The sequence below is a fragment of the Chiloscyllium punctatum genome, chromosome 2 (genome assembly GCF_047496795.1).
Source record: "Chiloscyllium punctatum isolate Juve2018m chromosome 2, sChiPun1.3, whole genome shotgun sequence".
In the NCBI taxonomy this organism is placed as follows: Eukaryota; Metazoa; Chordata; class Chondrichthyes; order Orectolobiformes; family Hemiscylliidae; genus Chiloscyllium; species Chiloscyllium punctatum.
Genome location: NC_092740.1, coordinates 53,670,142 through 53,689,533, shown reverse-complemented (window position 1 = coordinate 53,689,533; position 19,392 = coordinate 53,670,142). Strand labels below are relative to the sequence as shown.

General features: G+C 41.3%; 1 protein-coding gene across 2 annotated transcripts in view; it reads right to left on the bottom strand.

Moving 5' to 3' along the window:
- The window catches only part of rasa1b (RAS p21 protein activator (GTPase activating protein) 1b), a 192,723-nt gene that overhangs the window by 27,290 nt on the left and 146,041 nt on the right, over positions 1 to 19,392 (bottom strand). For both annotated transcript variants that reach the window (XM_072582822.1, XM_072582817.1), the window contains exons 20-21: positions 18,684 to 18,799; positions 12,997 to 13,083 (exon numbers count right to left, since the gene is read on the bottom strand). In XM_072582822.1, coding sequence (XP_072438923.1) covers positions 12,997 to 13,083; positions 18,684 to 18,799 — 203 coding nt within the window. The remainder of the gene's footprint in view (positions 1 to 12,996; positions 13,084 to 18,683; positions 18,800 to 19,392) is intronic.

Genomic DNA, 19,392 nt, shown 5'->3' with positions numbered 1-19,392 from the left:
TGCTTAATCTTTGGCTCATATCAGAAGTTAGATCAATAACACAGTGATTTGTACAGTAAAAACAATTTTAAAAAATATTTCTGTATTACAATGATCACATACAGCATGGTTACAGCCCTTCCCTCCTAATCTATACATCCAATCCGGTAAAACCACCAATGACTGACATCCCTACGGCCAGCCTCAAGTTCTCATGGTCTTTAACAGGCACTATAATCTCTAGACTTTGGGATTTTTTTTATGCATCCTATTCATTTCCATTCTGAAGTTAATTGCTACTCCTTCAGGCCACTCAAGCTGGCTTTATCTTTAGAGAATCTGAGTTAGTTATTTATTATCTCACGTGCTGTCTTTATCAAATTCAGTTATTCCTCATATTTTCCACTGTCCTAATTGTGTGTAAAAATACAAAAGAGTTAGTTTTAACAAGGTGCTGTAAGATTTGTAATATTGATGTCTGTTACAAAGTTAGTTATAAAAGAAGTGTTAAATGCATACAACTATTTCTACTTCAGCATTTTGTGGTTAATGGGCTGTGAACAATCTATTTTGTTTAGGGCACAAAAAGAAATCATTTTCCTCATTAGTTAACTACACATCCAGATCTAAATGTTTTTTCTTTAATACTTCTATTAGGTGTTGGTTATATGTATATATTTTGTGTTGAAACTTATCCCTATGATTCTATTAAAAAAAGGTTCTAGCTAAAGATTTTTATGTTCCGAGTAACACTAACTTTATCTGTCATTCTGTTAGCTGCCGAGGGAGTTAAGCTATATCTTGCATCTGGTGTCCATCCATTTACTAGGACAATTATCTTTTCATTAATGAACGTCAGGGTTGGTCACTTGTCTGTTTGCCAAGTCTGTAAGCATGCTCTTATCAAAAACAGTCTGGAAAGGCGTACTTATGGTCTTGGAGTAGGTTCATTCAAAGATGTTGTCGTTTTCTTTAATTAAAGGCTGGAACTCACTGTTATTCTTGTTTATTTCCCCTCAGACATCTTGTGTTTTGATTCTAAGACATGCTGCCTCTTTCTGTTTGTCAGCTATTTTGAGAGTGCGAACATGGGCCATTTTCTTATAAGCAGGTATGGGTCGCCCCTACAGTCCATCACTCTTATTGTTTACCAAAAAATTGCTTAAGCCAGATACATTTCAGGAGATTCCCTCACTTCCTACCTAATCCCATTTTTCTTTCTGGCAGTCACCTCTTTGCCTGCACTTCCTTAAGCTGAAGGGCAATCATATCCTGAAATATGCTTCCACAAACCTTTCAGCCTTATGACATCTTCCAGCTGTCACTCAAGCTCCAAAATGCAGTGTGAGGTGCAACCTGTGTTTTTTCTGGGAACGTACACTTGGAGCACCATGGGAATTCAGTGCAGAGGGGACGAAGTGCTTTTTTGTTTTGGATCATAATTTGTAAATTTTTTTGTGGTTTATATTTTGTAAGGCTATATTCTTCCGTTCTAACAGAGGAGAATGAGGGAGCTAGCAACAGGATAAATTGAGGACCAAGATCAGGGGGAGGGGAGTCCTAGTTTAACAGTTGGAGCTTCAGGAGTTTGCTGATTGGAGAACAAATCAAACAGCAAAGTAGTGTGTTAATTGGCTCATTATTTTAAAAAGTGTTTTGTTTGGAAGAAAGGATTAGTTGTGAAACAACAAGAAGAAATGAAAGTCAGGTCCAGTATAATAAAATAATAATGAAAACAAAATAGGAAAGGGGATTATAGTAGCATAAGGGAAGTTAACATTATTCATAATAACCGTAATTAATTTTTAAAAAGGATAGTATTTAAGGGGTTGAGAGGGAGTCACGGCAGCAAAGCTTGCACCTGTGATTGCTCCTCCTGTGCTATGTGCCAACTCATGGAAGTTTCAGTTGTCCCTTGTAACCTTGTGTGCAGGATGTATGTCCAGCTGCAGCTACTGTTTGGCTGCAATTCAGAGCTAGAGATGCAGGTGAATTCACGGTGGAGAATCCGCCATGCAGAATATGTCATGAATTGCACGTTCAGTGAGATTGTCATGTTGCAGATTAAGATTAAACAGGCAGAAAGGGTATGTATGACCACCAGAGTAAGGTAGGTAGACATAGAGTCATAGAGATGTTCAGCACGGAAACAGACCCTTTGGTTCAATCCGTCCATGCCGACCAAATATCCCAACCCAATCTAGTCCCACCTGCCAGCACCCATATCCCTCCAAACCCTTCCTATTCATATATTCATCCAAATGCCTTTTAAATGTTGCAATTGTATTAGCCTCCACCACTTCCTCTGGCAGCTCAGCCTCCGACACTCCAGAAAAAATAGTCCCAGCCTCTCCTTTATAGCTCAAATCCTCCAACCCTGGCAACATCCTTGTAAATCTTTTCAGAACCCTTTCATGTTTCACAACATCTTTCTGATAGGAAGGAGACCAGAATTGCACGCAATATTCCAGCAATGTCCTGTATAGCAGCAACATGACATCCCAACTCCTGTATTCAATACTCTGATCAATAAAGGAAAGCATACCAAACGCCTTTTTCACTATCCTATCTACCTGCAACTCCACTTTCAAGGAGCTATGAACCTGCACTCCAATGTCTCTTTGTTCAGCAACACTCCCTAGGACCTTACCATAAAGTGTATAAGTCCTGTTAAGATTTGCTTTCCCAAAATGCAGCACCTCACATTTATCTAAACCCCATCTGCCACTTCTCAACCCACTGGCCCATCTGATCAAGATCCCGTTGTAATCTGAGATAACCTTCTTCGCTGTCCAGTACACCTCCAACTATACCTCTTATGCTCACATCCAAATCATTTATATAAAATGATGAAAAGTGAACCCACCACTGATCCTTGTGGCACTCCACTGGTCACAAACCTTCAGTCTGAAAACAACCCTCCACCACCACCCTCTGTCTTCTCCCTTTCAGCCAGTTCTGTATCCAATTGATTAGTTCTTCCTGTATTCCATGAGATCTAACTTTGCTAACCAGTCTCCCATGGGGAACTTTGTGGAAAGCCTTACTGAAGTCCATATAGATCACATCTATCGCTCTGACCTCATCAATCCTCTGAGTTTTTTGAAGAAGTAACAATCAAGTTTGAGAGACATTATTTCCCCTGCACAAAGCCATGTTGACTATTCCTAATCAGTCCTTGCCTGTCCAAATACATGTACATCCTGTCCCTCAGGATTTTCTACAACAATTTGCTCACCACTGAGGTCAGGCTCACTGGTCTATACTTCTCTGGCTTGTCCTTACCACCTTTCTTAAACAGTGGCATCACATTAGCCAACCTTCAGTCTTACACCACCTCACCTGTGACTATCGATGATACACTTCCCTAGCCTCTCACAGAGTTCGAGGGTACACCTGATCAGGTCCTGAGGATTTATGTTTCAAGACACCCCAGCACTTCCTCCTCTGTAATACGGACATTTTTCAAGATGTTACCATTTATTTCTCTACATTCTATACCTTCCACATCCTTTTGCACAGTAAATACTGATGCAAAGTACTCGTTTAGTATCTCCCCCATTTTCTGCGACTCCACACAAAGGCCACCTTGCTGATCTTTGAGATACCCTATTCTCTCCCTAGTTACCCTTTTGTCCTTAATGTATTTGTAAAAACCTTTTGGATTCTCCTTAACTCTATTTGCCAAAGCTATCTCATGTCCCCTTTTTGCCCTCCTGATTTCCCTCTTAAGTATACTCCTACTTCCTTTATACTCTAAGGATTCACTCGTTCTATCCTGCCTATACCTGACATATGCTTTTTTTTAAACCAAACCCTCAATTTCTTTAGCCATCCAGCATTCCCTATACCTACCAGCCTTTCTTTTCAACCTAACAGGAATATACTTTCTCTGAACATTTCTAAAGGCTTCCCAATTTCCAGCCGTCTCTTTACCTGCTAACACTTGCCCCCAATCAGCTTTTGAAAGTTCTTGAAGGTTTTCTTTCTGATGGATGTACTGTTCGAGATAATGTTGGAGGAAAGGACTGTGCAGGGGAAAGCAGTGGGAACCTACTTCATGGCACCATTGGTGGGTCTGCTACACAAGAGGGGAGGAAGAAGAATGGCAGTGCTATAATGGTGGGTAATTCAATTGTACAGGTGTACAAGAAATATACAGGTGTTTTTCAACTGCAAAGGAGACTCCATAATCATGTTTTGCCTTCCTATTGCTAGGATTAGGGAAGTCACTGAACAGCTAGAGGGCACTTTGAAGGGGAAGGGCAAACAGATCATGGCACATACTGGTATCCAATGACACAGGTAGATAAAGGGATGAAGTCCTCTAAACGGAATTTAGGGAGCTAAGCAGTAGATTAAAGAACAGTTTCAAAAGGTAGTCATGTCTGATTACTTCTGGTGCTATGTGCAAGTGAACATAGAACTAAGAAGTCAGTCTAGATGCATGCCTGGCAAGACAAATGGAGCAGCAGGGTTTTAGATTTCTGGAACATCGGGATTGTTTTTAGGGACAGTGTGACCTATACAAAGCACATGGGCTACATCTGAACCGGAATGGGACCATCATCTTTGGGGAAGGGAGGTTTGCCAGTGCAGAAGTGGGTTTAAACTAATTTGGCAGGAGAGTGGGTTCCTGAGAGGAAGTCCAGCAGTAAGACAGTAAGGACAGACCGTAAGGGAGTCTAGAAGGCACAGAAATCATTGGCTAGTTAAGACAAGGAGTTTGGCAAGTTTGGATGGTAGTTATTTAAATGCAAGGAGTCTGATAAACTAGGTAGAAGTGTTGAGGGCACAAATTAAAACATGGCAGTATGATGTAACTACAATATTGTGGGGTGGGGGCCGAGCACAGAGGTGGGAGGAAGGATAGGGCTGGGTTGGCATTTCAATATTCCAGGATGTAGGGTCTTCTGGGACGGAGGTAAAAAATAAGGGGTGTCACAGTATTGAGCAGGGAATAAATTACAGCAATAAGGAGGATAACATTTTAAAAAAGGTTCCTCAAATTAAGTCATGTGGGTAGAACTTAAAAGTCAAACAGGAACAATCACATTACTGGGAGCGTACTAACATTCCAGAGAAGTGTAAAAGTAGCATAGTGATAACTGGGGATTTCAATTTCCCCAACATTAACTGTGATAGTCACAATGTGGAAGACCTGCAGGAAGTGGAGTTCTTAAAATGCATCCAGGCAATTTATAAGCCAGTATGTAGAAGGCATTACAAGGGAGTGAACAGTCCTGTTCTTAATTTTAGGTAACCATGTTAGATAAGTGATTGAAGTATCAGCAGGAAAGCATTTTGTAGACAGTGATCATAACTCCATGAGATTTCAGATTCTAATGGAAAAGAACAAGAATGTGTATAAAATCAAAGTTCTAAACTGGGGAAGGTCAATTTTAACTAGATCAAGTGTGATTTGCCCAGAGTAGGCTGGCAGCAGGTACTTTTAATCAGTATCAGAGAACTGAAACACATTCAAGGAGTAAACAGGGAGAGTACAGGGGCAACATGTTCCAATAACGACAATGTGTTGGACAACAAATCCTATAATCGCTGGCTATCAAAGGGTATTCAGGATCAGATAAAGAGAAATGGGAGACTTATGGCAGACACTGAGCTCAAAATAGCAGAAGCCCTAGAACAGTACAGAATGTGGCACGGTGGTTCAGTGGTTCGCACTGTTGCCTCCCAGCACCAGGGATGTGGGTTCAATTCCAGCCTTGGGTGACTGTTTGTATGGAGTTTGCATGTTCTCAGTGGCTGTGTGGATTTCTTCCAGGTGCTCCAGTTTGGTCCCAGTCCAAAAATATATGTTAATTGAATTGGCCATGTTAAATTGCCCATAATGTATGGGCAATGTATAAGTTAGGTGGACTAGCTATGGGAAAAGCAGGGTTATGGGATAGGGTAGGGGTTGGGTCTGGATGGGGTCCTTCTGAGGGGGCTGGTGCAGATTCAATTGGTTAAATGGCCTTTTCCCCACAGCAGGGTGCATGGGGAAAATTAGAAAAGGAAACTAGGAGAGCAATAAGGGGGCATGAAAGAATAATGGCGTGGAAAATAAAAGGAAAATTCTCAGTTTGAGTACATTCAGGATAAAAAGGATAACTACAGAATATGTAGGATGATAATTTGTTCATAAAGCCACATGATACTTTGTGTCATGTGAGAGGGATGATATTATGTGGTTTCCCCTTGACCTTCTCTCCTCCAATGTGTTTTTTTTCAAGGAAGCTAGAGATAAAATAGGGGACAACAGGGCAGTCAGTCTAATCTCAGTAAGTGGGGAAACTACTGGAAGCAACTCTTAGGGACAAAATTAATCTGCATTTAGAGGGGCAAGGATTATTCAAGAACAGTCAGCAAGGCTTTGTTAAGGAAATGTTCATATCTGACCAACTTGACAGAACTTTACAAATAGGTGTGGTTGAGGGCAATGCATTCAGCATAGTTTACTTGGACTTTGATTTGGGAGGCTTATATAAAAAAAAAGGAAAAAACCCAAAGAATCCAAGGATTGTAGCTAATTGGATCCCAAATTAGTTGAGTGGTAGAAAACAGACAGCGATGGTAGAGCGGTGCTTTTGAGACCGATATATATTAACACACACGATTTAGACATGAATGTAGGAAGGTTAATCGGTCAGCTCACAGATAAAAATTGTGGGGTGGTAAATGACCAGGGTAGTCCTAGATTACTGGAGGATATAGACAGGCTGATCAGTGGCAAATGGAATTTGATCAGGAGTAGTGAATGGTCATGAACCTGGGCAGGGCAAACAAGGCAAGGTAATATTTGATAAAATGGTAGGATCCTGGGAAGCAGAGGATCAGAGGGACATTAGTGTGTGTGTGTGTGTCCATCATTCTTCTGAGGTAGCAGGATGAAGTGGTTAAGATAGCATATGGTCTTTATTAGTTGAGACACAAAGTTTGAGTGCAGGGAGGTTATTCTGGAACTGTATTAAAAGTTGGTTAGGTCACAGCAAGAGTATTGAGCACAGTTCTGGAATCCCTGGTAGGGATGTGATAGCACTAGCAGGGTGCAGAGGAGACTTGTCAGGATGTTTCCTGGTTTGGAGAGTCAAGTATGAAGACAATTTGGATGGACTTGCAGCAGAAGAAACTGAGGGGGTTGTGATTGAGATATATAAACTTGTGAAGGGCATAGACAGGCTAAACAGGAAGAAACTCTTGGTGGAGGCATCAATGATCAAGGAGTATAGATTTAAGTTAACAGGCAGTAGGTTTAGAATGGATTTGAGGTGATGGGAACCTTAAACACACTGCCTGTAAGGGTGAGAGAGGCAGAAGCTTTCACAACATTTAAGTAGTATCTGAATGTACACTTGTGACGCCAAAGCATACAAGGCTATAGATCAAATGCCTGAAAATGGGATTAGAATACTTAAATGGCAGCTTTTGACTGGCAGTGACTTAATGGGCTAAAGGACTTTTCACTGTGCTACAGATCTGTGTCTATGACTAGAAACATAAACAAGAATAATATGTTCAAGAGTACCACTCATATCCATCGCCAATCTTTCTGCTTCTCAACTTGCCCAATCCTCTCAGTGATTCTGGCTGCCTGTATTGATCCTCACCTTGCCCAGTCCTCTTATAACCAGTAGGTAAATCAGACTTTGTCAGAACCCTTAACTCTGCAGATTTATGGCTAGTCAAAGGTTCAAAGACAAACATGAATGAATGTCTGAGGGATAAATTACCTCTTAAACAGACTGGTTGTGCACTTATGCCAGAGGTGAATAAACCACTAGCTGAGATACGCTTGTGGCAGCTATTCATACAGAAATACGGAAAATAGATGCTGGAGTAAGCCATTCAGCTCTTTGAGCTTGTACCACCATTCAAAATGATCTTGACTCATCATGCAACTTCAGTATCCCGCTCCCTCTCCAACAGCCCTGAGCCCTTTAACTGCATGTCCAGCTCCCTCTTGAATCTATCTAGCAAACTGGCCCCAACAGCTTACTGTGCTAGAGAAGTTCATAGGTTCGCAACTGAATGAAAAAAGTCCTTCCTCATCGCAGACCTGAATGGCTTTTCCCTTTTTTTTTGGCTATTACCCAGATTTCTGGACTTACCCAACATTGGGGATATTCTTCCCATACGAATCCCTTCCAGTCGCATTAGGATTATTTATGGTTTCTATGAGATCCCCCCATATTCTTTTAAATTCAGTGAGTACAAGCCCAAATGATCCAGTATTCAGTGACCCCCCATATTCTTTTAAATACAGTATTTCCTTATATCTGCCATCCTGGGAATCAGTCTGGTTAGGCTTTGCTGGACTCCTTCAATAGTAAGAATGTCCTTCCCCAGATTAGGGGACCAAAACTGCACACAATCATAGTATCACAGAATTCCTACAGTGTGGAATCATCCCTTCAGCCCAACAAGTCCACACCGAGCCTCCCACCCAGACCCATTCTCCTACCCTATAACTCTACATTTACACCTGACTAATGTACCGAGCCTACACATCCCTGAACACTATGAGCAATTTAGCACAGCCAGTTCACCTAACCTGCATATCTTTGGACTGTGGAAGTCAGAGATATACAAAACGGAAACAGACCCTTCGGTCCAACCTGTCCATGCCAACCAGATATCCCAACCCAATCGATCCCACCTGCCAGCACCTGGCCCATATCCCTCCAAACCCTTCCTATTCATATACCCATCTAAATGCCTCTTAAATGTTGCAATTGTACCAGCCTCCACCACTTCCTCTGGCAGCTCATTCCATACACGTACCGCCCCTTAGGTCTCTTATATTTTTCCCCTCTCACCCTAAACCTCTAGTTCTGGACTCCCCGAACCCATGGAAAAGACTTTGTCTATTTACCCCATCCATGCCTCTCATAATTTTGTAAACCTCTATAAAGGTCACCCCTCAGCCTCCGACGCACCAGGGAAAACAGCCCTAGCCTGTTCAGCCTCTCCCTGTAGCTCAAATCCTCCAACTCTGGCAACATCCTTGTAAATCTTTTCTGAACCCTTTCCAGTTTCACAACATCTTTCTGTTAGGAAGGAGACCAGAGCTGCACGCAATATTCCAACAGTGGCGTAACCAATGTCCTGCACAGCTGCAACATGACCTCCCAACTCCTGTACTCAATACTCTGACCAATAAAAAAAAAGCATAACATACACCCTCTTCACCCTCTTCACTATCCTATCTACCTGCGACTCCACTTTCAAGGAGCCTGAAGGAAACCCATATGGACACCTGGAAAACGTGCAAATTCCACCCAGTCACTGGAGGCTGGAATCAAACCCAGGTCCCTGGCACTGTGAGGTAGCAATGCTAATCACTGAGCCACCGTGCTGCCCGTACAATATTCCAAGAATGACCTCAGCATGGCCCTACATAACTGCAACAAAACATCCATTCTCCAATCTTCTCACTATGAAGGCCAGCATGCTATTAGCTTCTTCACCAACTGCTGCACCTGCATGCCAACCTTTAGAAACTGTTCCATCATGACACCCAGGTCTCGATGCATCTCACCTTTTCCTAAACTGCCACTATTCAGATAATAATCTGCCCTTCCTGTTTTTGCCATCAAAGTGGATAACCTCATATTTATCCACATTATATTACATTTATCAAATATCAACTAGCCTGTCCAGGTCACCCTGAAGCCTCTTCGCATCCTCCTCACAGCACACCCTGCCAAGCAGCTTCATGTCACCTGCAAAATTGGTGATATTCACATTCCTTCATCCAAATTATTAATATATATTTTGGACAACTTGAGCCCCAGCACTGAATCTTGCAGTACCCCACTTGGAAAGCCTTCCACTCTGGAAAGGAAACATTTATTCCAACATATTGTTTCCGGTTTGTCAACCAGTTCTCTATCCACGTAAATACATTATCTCTGATAGCATGAGCTTTAATTTTGCTTAGCAATCTCTTACGTGGGACCTTGTCCAAACCCTTTTTGAAGTCCAGGTACACAACTTTCACTCTTGTCCACCCTACTGGCCACATCCTCAAAAAGTACAAGATTTGTCAAGTATGGTTTCCAGTTAATGAATCCATGCTGACTTGGACCGATCCTGTCACTGCTTTCCAAATTCTGAGTTATTTCATCCTTAACAATTGACTTCAGCATTTTCTCCACCACCAATGTCAGGCTACTGGCCAATAATTCCTCTTTTTCTCTCTCCTCCTTTTTGTAAAACGTAGGTTTACAGTAGCTACCCTCCAGTCTATTGGAACTCTTCCAGAGTCTCCAGAATGATGGAAAATGATCACAAATTCATCTACTATTTCAAGGGCCACTTCCTTAAGTACTCTGGGATGTACAGGATCAGGCCCTGGGGTCTTAATGAGTTTCAATGAGTCCTAAATGTCCCCATTTCTTGACTAATAAGGATTTCCTTCAGTTCCTCCTTCATACTTGACCCTCTGTCTCGTAGCATTTCCAGAAGTCTATTTGTGTCCATCTAAGTCAGATCTAAAGTATTTGTTCAACTGGTCTGCAATCTCTTTGTTATCTATTATGAATTCACCTGATTCTAACTATAGGGGACCTACATTTGTCTTCACTAGTCTTTTTCTCTTCATATACCTATAAGGTAAACAAAAAAGATATGACAAAGATATAATTCCTATTCTATCATTTGTGCTTATGGTGGAAGAAAATTTAGCATAAGAATGTTTTTTTTTCAGAAAACCTGGGTATAACATCAATTTTATCTCCTTATTGAGCAAATAAGGATTTTTTTTAAACAAAGTGCATAAAATGATGTAATTGGTTAAGTTGGAGAATGCTTTACTCCACCTTTTGGAGGAATAGACAGGATAAGATTTTGTGAACTAACTCATTCTGCCACCTGTTAAATGGATTTTGTGTTTTTTGTTTACAAGTTACCACAAAATGTTACAAGATGTCAGCAATGTCAAGAATTTTACCAAACCTTGGAGACACAAGAAGAAATTAATCCTTTCTGGTGATGGCTAAATTTTAAGTTTTTGGATTTACAGAGATGAGAGGTTATTAACTCATTAGGCTACTACAACAGCCACATTTTAAATGGATTTCAAGAATCACTAGGTACTGATATCACAGCAAGGGAAAAGTGTTGCGAATTCAAGGATTTACTTGATTTGTACCACAGGCTTTGCCTGAGGCATTTGACAGCAAAAGTTACTTCAAATCAATAAAAGCGTTTTCTCTCTGATGTCAAAGCAGTATTACAATCACCAAACTGGTGCACAATTGTTTTTGTAACTGGAACTGACAAAATAAATTTTTCTTTTAATATTGATAACCATAGAGAAGCTGGGACCATGCAGGGGAGATGAAGCTGATCAGGTTTTCAGGAAAGATTGTATTTAACAGAAAGGGGAAGGAGCGATGGTATTAAGGAACTCACTGCAATGCTGGATAAAGAGGATGTCCCAAAGTAGTCGAGGACAGAACTAGTCTGATTATAGCAAAGCAACAGTAAAGGTGCAATTGCATTGCTTGATGTACTTGATTGGTAACTGCAGCAGTTACCAATGGCTGAAAATGACAAAATGGGTATTAGGGATTTTCTTCTTAACTGACACAGACAATCAAAGGAAATTTTAGCAGATGTAGTATTTCATAGAGTTCAAATCATGGCCTTTACAGCCAGACAACAAAATGCCTCCGAGTCTTAGTAAAATGGGACTAGAATGCAGCATTAAGACTCTGATAATGCAGCTCCGATGAAAGTCATTGATTAGATTTCTGATTTTTATATGAAATAGAAAGGGAAAGCTTGACCTACCTGGGATGAGGCTTTTTAAATAATTATATTTTAGAGTAGACACATATTTGTAGAAGAATAGGCGTAAAAGGAAGGCAGTTAGCTCTAGACACAAAGTAGTTTTGATAAACGTCCTTGAAGAAACATTCTTCTCAGTCAGCAAGGAGGTTAGGACAACAAAACGGTATGAACAAGATAACCTTGTAGGAGTACCATGACCTGATTCCTTCCATGAACCAATGAACTTAAACTAAGGGAACAGTTCACTGAGCATCACAGCCGGGCCCGCAGGAGCTGACCTGACCTCACCTCCCAGTCACTGCCCATTTCAATTCCCCTAACCACTCCCTTTCCGATATGACCAAAGTTGACCGCCTTCATTGCCACAACAAACCACAGCACAAATTGGAGGAACAGCCCCTCACCTTCTGCCTGGGAAGCCTTAAGCCCAGAAGATTCAACATTGAGTTCTCCAATTTCAAATAGCCTCCCTTCCCAGCCCCTCCCCATCCCTTCCACTGCTCCCTGCCACCAACTGGATTCATTCCTCCCACTGACCAACCAAACCATACCCTTTACCTGTCTTCACCTATCTGCCTCCGCCACCCCTTTATCTGCAGCTCTCCCCAAACCCACCCCCAGTCCTGAAAAAGTGTTACATCTGAAGCGTCGACTTCTCCACCTCCTGATGCTGCTTGGCTTGCTGTGTTCTTCCAGCCTCTTGCCTGTCTATTTGAATTCCACCATCTGCAGGTTTTTTTGTCTCTAAGTTAACACATCCTAAGTCAAATTTTAAAAACAGTCTTGTGCAAAAACTTGACTCAATACTGTACTATAAAGCTACACCATGAAATGTTACCAATGACATTAGGTTTAATGGGATTAACTGATGTGATAAAAGACAAGGAGTCTGTGCTGTTTCAACTGTATATCTGAAGACCTGCAAGAACAAGTGTGAGACCAAACCATTAGCCAAGAAACAATGCTACATGCCCATAGTAACATACATGGCCACATAGAACTCATCACAATATTGTAGCTACTAAAGTCAAAGGGAAAGTAATTCTCAGATAGGCTTGTCAATGCTGTCTCCTACAGTTAATCTGCAATTTACTGTTTTCTTTTCCCCCCCAAAATAAGTTGTTTTTGTTAACTTACAGCTCAATTCAACAAAGCACCAGCATGGAATAGCTCTCCAAAATGGCAAATCACAAAAAATAATTCACAAAATATTGTTACCTCACAACTCTGGTCCTCATAGTGGGATTTTCTGGCCATTTCTGCTGGACAGATTTTTGTAAACATCCGTAAATGTATCTTAAAGCCCTGTGGAAATATAATACATTGCAATGACACATCAAGGTTTGCCTGGAGTTCAAAAACCCTTATTTAAAAATCAAGTACAATTTTACATTCTCTAAAGGCTGGTGATGCATCACATTATTATTTCTTCAGGATGCTCAAGTTGGTAACTATAGCATAAGGTCTTCCACTGAAAACATAATAAACAATATTAAGTCACTGGATACAAATGGGTCCTAAACAGGAACCTGCTGCCTGCAATCTGTATTATTCGATCCTTACCATAAATAATAAAGGTATGACAAATATGAACCTCATTCTTGAAAAATGGTACATTGCAGAAGTCATCCTAGGTACTGTGAAATCACTGAGTCAAACTCAGAGAACTCAAAACCCTGGTTGTGGAAAAGTTGTCATCTATTGCCACTGACAATAGGAAATCCAAGAGATGTCTGTGACAAGCCAAAAGTCTGGATTGGGAACCGCATTAGCTGAACTTGTACATTCTCGTTATTATGATCATATCAACCAAATAGTTAGGGTTTGCCAAAGCACAGAATCTGCAGACTTGGTTGAAACCACAATAACTTCATTATGTCTGTTGTCACTGTAAAGAAGTTGGCCAGCTGGACCTCATAGAATAGCAGTTCCCTGACTGGGGCTGTTAATCTGGTCAAATTAGGGCTATCCGGCTGATGTAAAAAGGTGAATGTCAGGGCTGAATACATAACTCAGTTGAAGGCAGTTTAGTGGGCAGCGCGGTGGCTCAGTGGTTAGCACTGCTGCCTCACAGCACCAGGGTCCCAGGTCCCAGGGTCACACTTGGGCGATTGTGTGTGTGGAGTTTGCACATTCTCCCCATGTCTGCGTGGGTTTCCTCCAGGTGCTCTGGTTTCCTCCCACAGCCCAAAAGATGTGCAGGTTAGGTGAACTGGCCATAGTAAATTGTCCATAGTCTTAGGTGCATTAGTCAGTCAGAGGGAAATGGGTCTGAGTGGGTTACTCTTTGGAGGATTGGTGTGGACTGGTTGGGCCAAAGGGCCTGTTTCCACCCTGTGGGGAATCTAAATCTAAAATCTATTGTCAAAGGAAAGGGTAACTGGTGATGGGATGCTGGCCTCTAAAGAGAGTTATTTCACTGGCCATGAAAATAAAGCAGTATCCTGAAGATACTCTCTCATAACCATTATTCTGAAGTTGGGAGTGAGCATTTTCTTATATCATGCCTCTGTTTGGGAAGGGTGACCCATTCGACTCAGTAATTGAGGACTGGGCCCAGTATGTGGAAAGAATTTATTTTGTGCAAATGACATTGTAGCAGACGATAAACGAGTAATTCTCCTGATAGCCTATGGAGCTGCAGCTTTTTCTGTCATGAGACATCAGATAATAAAACCTTTCAAAAACTGATTGACATTGTTTAGGAATATTATGACCTCGTGCCTCCATTAATTCTGAGGCACTATTGCTTTGACTTGGCAATTCAAGAACTAAGAGAAGCTGTATCAAGGTTTTTGACTAGGTTAAGATGACTGGCAGAAGCCTGTGAATTTGGTTTAACTCAATGAGATGCTCAGAGACCATCGAGTGTGTGGAATTGATGATATAACTACAGAAAAATGCAAACTGGCTGAAGCTCAGCTGGACTTCAAACAGGCACTACAACTGGCTTTACCATTGGAAAACGCAGCAAAGTGGAACATACGAGTTGCTAGACATTCTATGAAAGTGGTATTAGGAAGATGTGGGTGTACTATACCGTTAAGAAAGTTAATGGCTAACAGAGCTACCTGACAGCACTAAGTGTTCTGAACAAGATATAATATAAACTTTTGGTCCAGCAACTAGTATAGCTGGTTGCCTGGAGACAAAACTAAATTTGAATTAGGCCAATCAGTTTAAATTATACCCCCCCCCCAAAAAAACAAACTCCCAATAAAGTTTGAATTAAGTATACAGACAATATTGAAAGCCAATGACACAATCCAATGCCTTGGGGGTATAAAACCAGGAACAGCTGAACAGTTGAGAAAGAACTGCCAAAAGACCAGTATGCTGTTAGTCAGAATTCTCTGCGAGGTACCTGTCTAGAGTAGGGGTTTGCACAGAGAAAAATATCAACTCCGACTTGGAGAACATATCTACAGTAGAAGATATAAAGAGATGATTTGACCACTAGCCGGTTTTGAAATTTGAATTTTTCAGTAAACCTTACTTAGATTTAGATTACTTACAGTGTGGAAACAGGCCCTTCGGCCCAACAAGTCCACACCGACCCACTGAAGCGCAACCCACCCAGACCCATTCCCCTACATTTACCCCTTCACCTAACACTATGGGCAATTTAGCATGGCCAATTCACCTAACCTCCACATTTTTGGACTGTGGGAGGAAACCAGAGCACCCGGAGGAAACCCACGCAGACACGGGGAGAATGTGCAAATTCCACACAGGCAGTCGCCTGAGACGGGAAAAGACCAAATCTTAATTGGGGGTTTTATTGGACTCGAATTATAGAAGGGAAAGTAAAAAATAGTTGTTAGTTAATTACTCTGTTATACTTTAAGGAATAAAGTTGTTAATTTTTATGATGTAGGTATGCTCACTGAGCTGTTCCTGACTCTCTCATTCATATCCTTACATATAGGTAAAGAAGGACCCCACTTTGACTGGGTCAATACATCCATCCTAGGACAAGCCAAACAGAGACACGCACAAGAATTCCTGGAAGCACGGCATTGCAACCAGAACTCTATCAACAAACACACTGACTTGGACCCCATTTACCACCCCCTGAGAAAAAGGGCAGGAGATGACATCACCACCGGAAATGACATCACCAATGCAAGGAAACACAAACATATAAACAGAAAGCAGGAAAAACGAGCAGTGCTTCGTCTGGAGGCTCGCTGAAGATGTTACCTAGTATGGTGACAAAACATCTGAAAATGAACCTTCTAGCTCAGTGAGCAAACCTACACTCAGAACCTCAACCTGAGCTACAAATCTTCTCAACTTGTTAATTTTTGCTTTAAACTGTTCTTGGCCTCTCGAATTTTCACAGATTATCGCACGAGATAAATCTTTTCTGTGTTGCTGGTTTAAAGTTAACAGAGGGATTTATCCCATGTCATAAGAGTGGGCACCCTCTCCTGTCAGCCTGAACTTGGAAACACCTAGAGTGCAGGCAACTGTATAGCTTCACTCAGGAAATATTCTGAAAAGTAATTTTAAGTTGGCCCACAGCAAAACCCCAGAACAAAGTCAAGTTTCAGCTAAATAGTTACAATTTTCTTTAGGATCACACCCGGTAAGACATTGTAATTGTTGTTGATATGCAGATTTGAGATAGCGACAGAATCCTCTGAGACTTAAGCACAGCAAGATAACTCATAGGCCGGTATTTAGGAAGGTACCCAGAAGAGTTAATAACTGAGAAACTCTACTTGACTCACACAGACACAAAATTATTTGTCACAGATATTGGGCCATTGTTTACCAGCAAGGATTTTAGTTACTTCTTAAAATTGAATGGGATTTGATATATTGGTACACTTTAGATCATAGAATAGCATGGCAGAAAGAGTTGTTCAAACTTTGAAATACCCATTTGATGATGGGACCAACTGACATGCAACTATTGGGACAGCACCAGCAGAGCTGCTAATGTGTAGAAGACTCTGCAACCATGCTAAGTTCAATCTCCCCAGACCTGGTGGAGGGAGGGTGAAACAGTAGGAGAAACTCCAAAGCTAAACCCAAGACTCCAAGCGAGAGGGACAGTTTGATACAGGGGTCAAAATTAGCAGCAAAAATCATGGAATGCCTCACATGAACAGCAGGCATGATCGATGCATGAGTTCAGTGACAGTATGTTCCTGTTAATGAGAAGGGCAAGGCTGGTACATGTAGGGAATACTGGATGACTAAAGAAATTGAGACTCTGGTCAAGAAAAAGGAGACTTTGTCATATCAACAGCTGGGATTAAGTGAATCCATACGGGAGTATAAGAGCAGTAGAAGTACACTTAAGAGAGAAATTAGGAGGGCAAAAGGGGTCATGAGATAGCTTTGACATATAGAGTGAAGGAGAATACTATGGAGAGAATAGGGTATCTTAAAAGGTTGTACATGGAACCACAGGAGATGTGAGAGATACTAAATGAGTATTTCGCGTCCATAATTACTGTGCAGAAGTACTAGAGAACTTGGGGAAATAAATAGTGATGTCTTGAAAAGTGTCCATATTAAAGAAGAGTGCGTGCTCAAGGTCTTAAAACCCAAAGGTAGATAAATCTCTGGGACCTGATCAGGTGTATCCCAGAACTTGGTGGGAAGCTAGAGAAGAGATTGCTGGGTCCCTTGCTGAGTTATTTGTATTAGTGACATGCCAAAAGATTGGAGGGTGGCTAATGTGGTGCCATTATTGAAGATGGTAAGGGAAAGCCAGGGAACTATAAGACCAGTGAACCTGACAAAAATGGTGGGTAAGTTGTTGGGGGGGGATTCTGAGCAACAGGATTCACAAGTATTTGGAAAGGCAAGGACTGATCAGAGATAGTCATAGCTTTATGCATGGGAAATAGTGATTTGATTGAGTTTGTGAAGAGGTGACAAAGAAGATTGATGAAAGCAAAGTGGGGGATGGTGTCTACATGGACTTCAGCAAAGCATTCAACCAATTCTGCATGGCAGGCTGATTAGCAAGGTTAGGTCACATGGAATCAAAGGGGACCTAGCCAATTGGATACAAAACAGACTTGAAGGTAAGAGAGCAAAAGTGGTGGTACAGTATTGTTTTTCAGACAGAAATGCAGGGTGGGAGTTAGTATAGAGGAGGAATTTTAATGATGAGGTTTCTTTATAACACTCAATTCCTACATGATCAAGAATAGATCCATCTCAGCCTTAAATGTACACAAGGATCCTGCAACCACAGCTCTCTGTGGCAAGGAGTTCCAAAGACACTCAATCCTCCAAAAGAAGACATTTTTCCTCATCTCAGTTTTAAATTGGTGCCACTTTATTGTGGAACTCTACCCTCTGGCCCTCTACTCTCACATGATGGGAAAGGAACACTTAAGTTTGTACAAGGACATTCTTAACAATGAATGGCAATAATAAATTGCAGCAAATGGAAAACTTCAATTCTTTTTCATCCCCCTATCTTTCTAAAATTCTAGGTTTTGCCTTTCGAACCCAACTTTGCCCATCCCTTTATTAGATTAGATTAGATTATATTACGTAGACCGACCCCTCCGAAGAGAAACCCACACCCTATATTTACTCCTGACTAATTCACCTAACACTACAGGCAATTCACCATGGCCAATTCACCTAACCTGCACATCTTTGGACTGTGGGAGGAAACCGTAGCACCCGGAGGAAACCCACGCAGACACGGGGATAATACTCCAAACAGACAGTTGCCCAATGTGGGAATTGAACCCGGGTCCCTGGCACTGTGAGGCAGCAGTGCTAACCACTGAGCCACCGTGCCGCCCTGTAATGATGGTGGAAGTAGTCAGATCTCTAAGTTACTGTCCTACTCATCATATTTAACAGTATTTCAGATCTTTAGATATTTGTATCAATAATGTACAGCTACATATTTTGATACTTACTGAGGTAATTCTTCTGCAGCCATGAAAATCTTCTCAACCAATTCTGAGAGGAGGGCCAATAGGTGTGCCAGATTAGTGTTCACATCTTCATTTTTTTCAAGTTTGGAAGGATTTAGCTGTAAATTAGAAACAGAGTCATAGAATATCACAGCATGTAAAAAGACCCTTCAGGCCACTGTGATCTCACTGGTCATCAAGTACCTATCTACACTATTACGATCCTTTGTTTAAAAGCAATTGGCAATACTCTTATATGCTGTGGAATTTCAAATGTTCATCTGAATACCTTTTAAAACTTCCAATAACCACCACCCTCTGGATGAGAAAAAGTCTCCTTAAATCCCCTCTGAACCTCCTGCCCCTTGCCTTAAACTTGTGTATTTGGCTACTTACCCTTCTAGTAAAAGGGGAAAAAATAACCATAATATTCTTATCCATAGTCTAGGTCACTTCCTCAAAATAGTTCAGACATAATCGCCCCCAGCAACCAATGCTGTCCATCCTTGGTTAGTCCTGGTCTCTCTAAGTGAAGATAAATTCTGTCTCTCATAATTCGGGAAACTGGAGGAAAACTATGATGTCTGAAGTATTGGCCTGGAGATACCTGTTTTATCACTACCACTCTTCTTGAATGATGGTACCATATTAGTTGTCTTCCAATCTCCTGGTATTTCTCCTTGTCCAGACAGGATTTGAAGATGAACGTCTG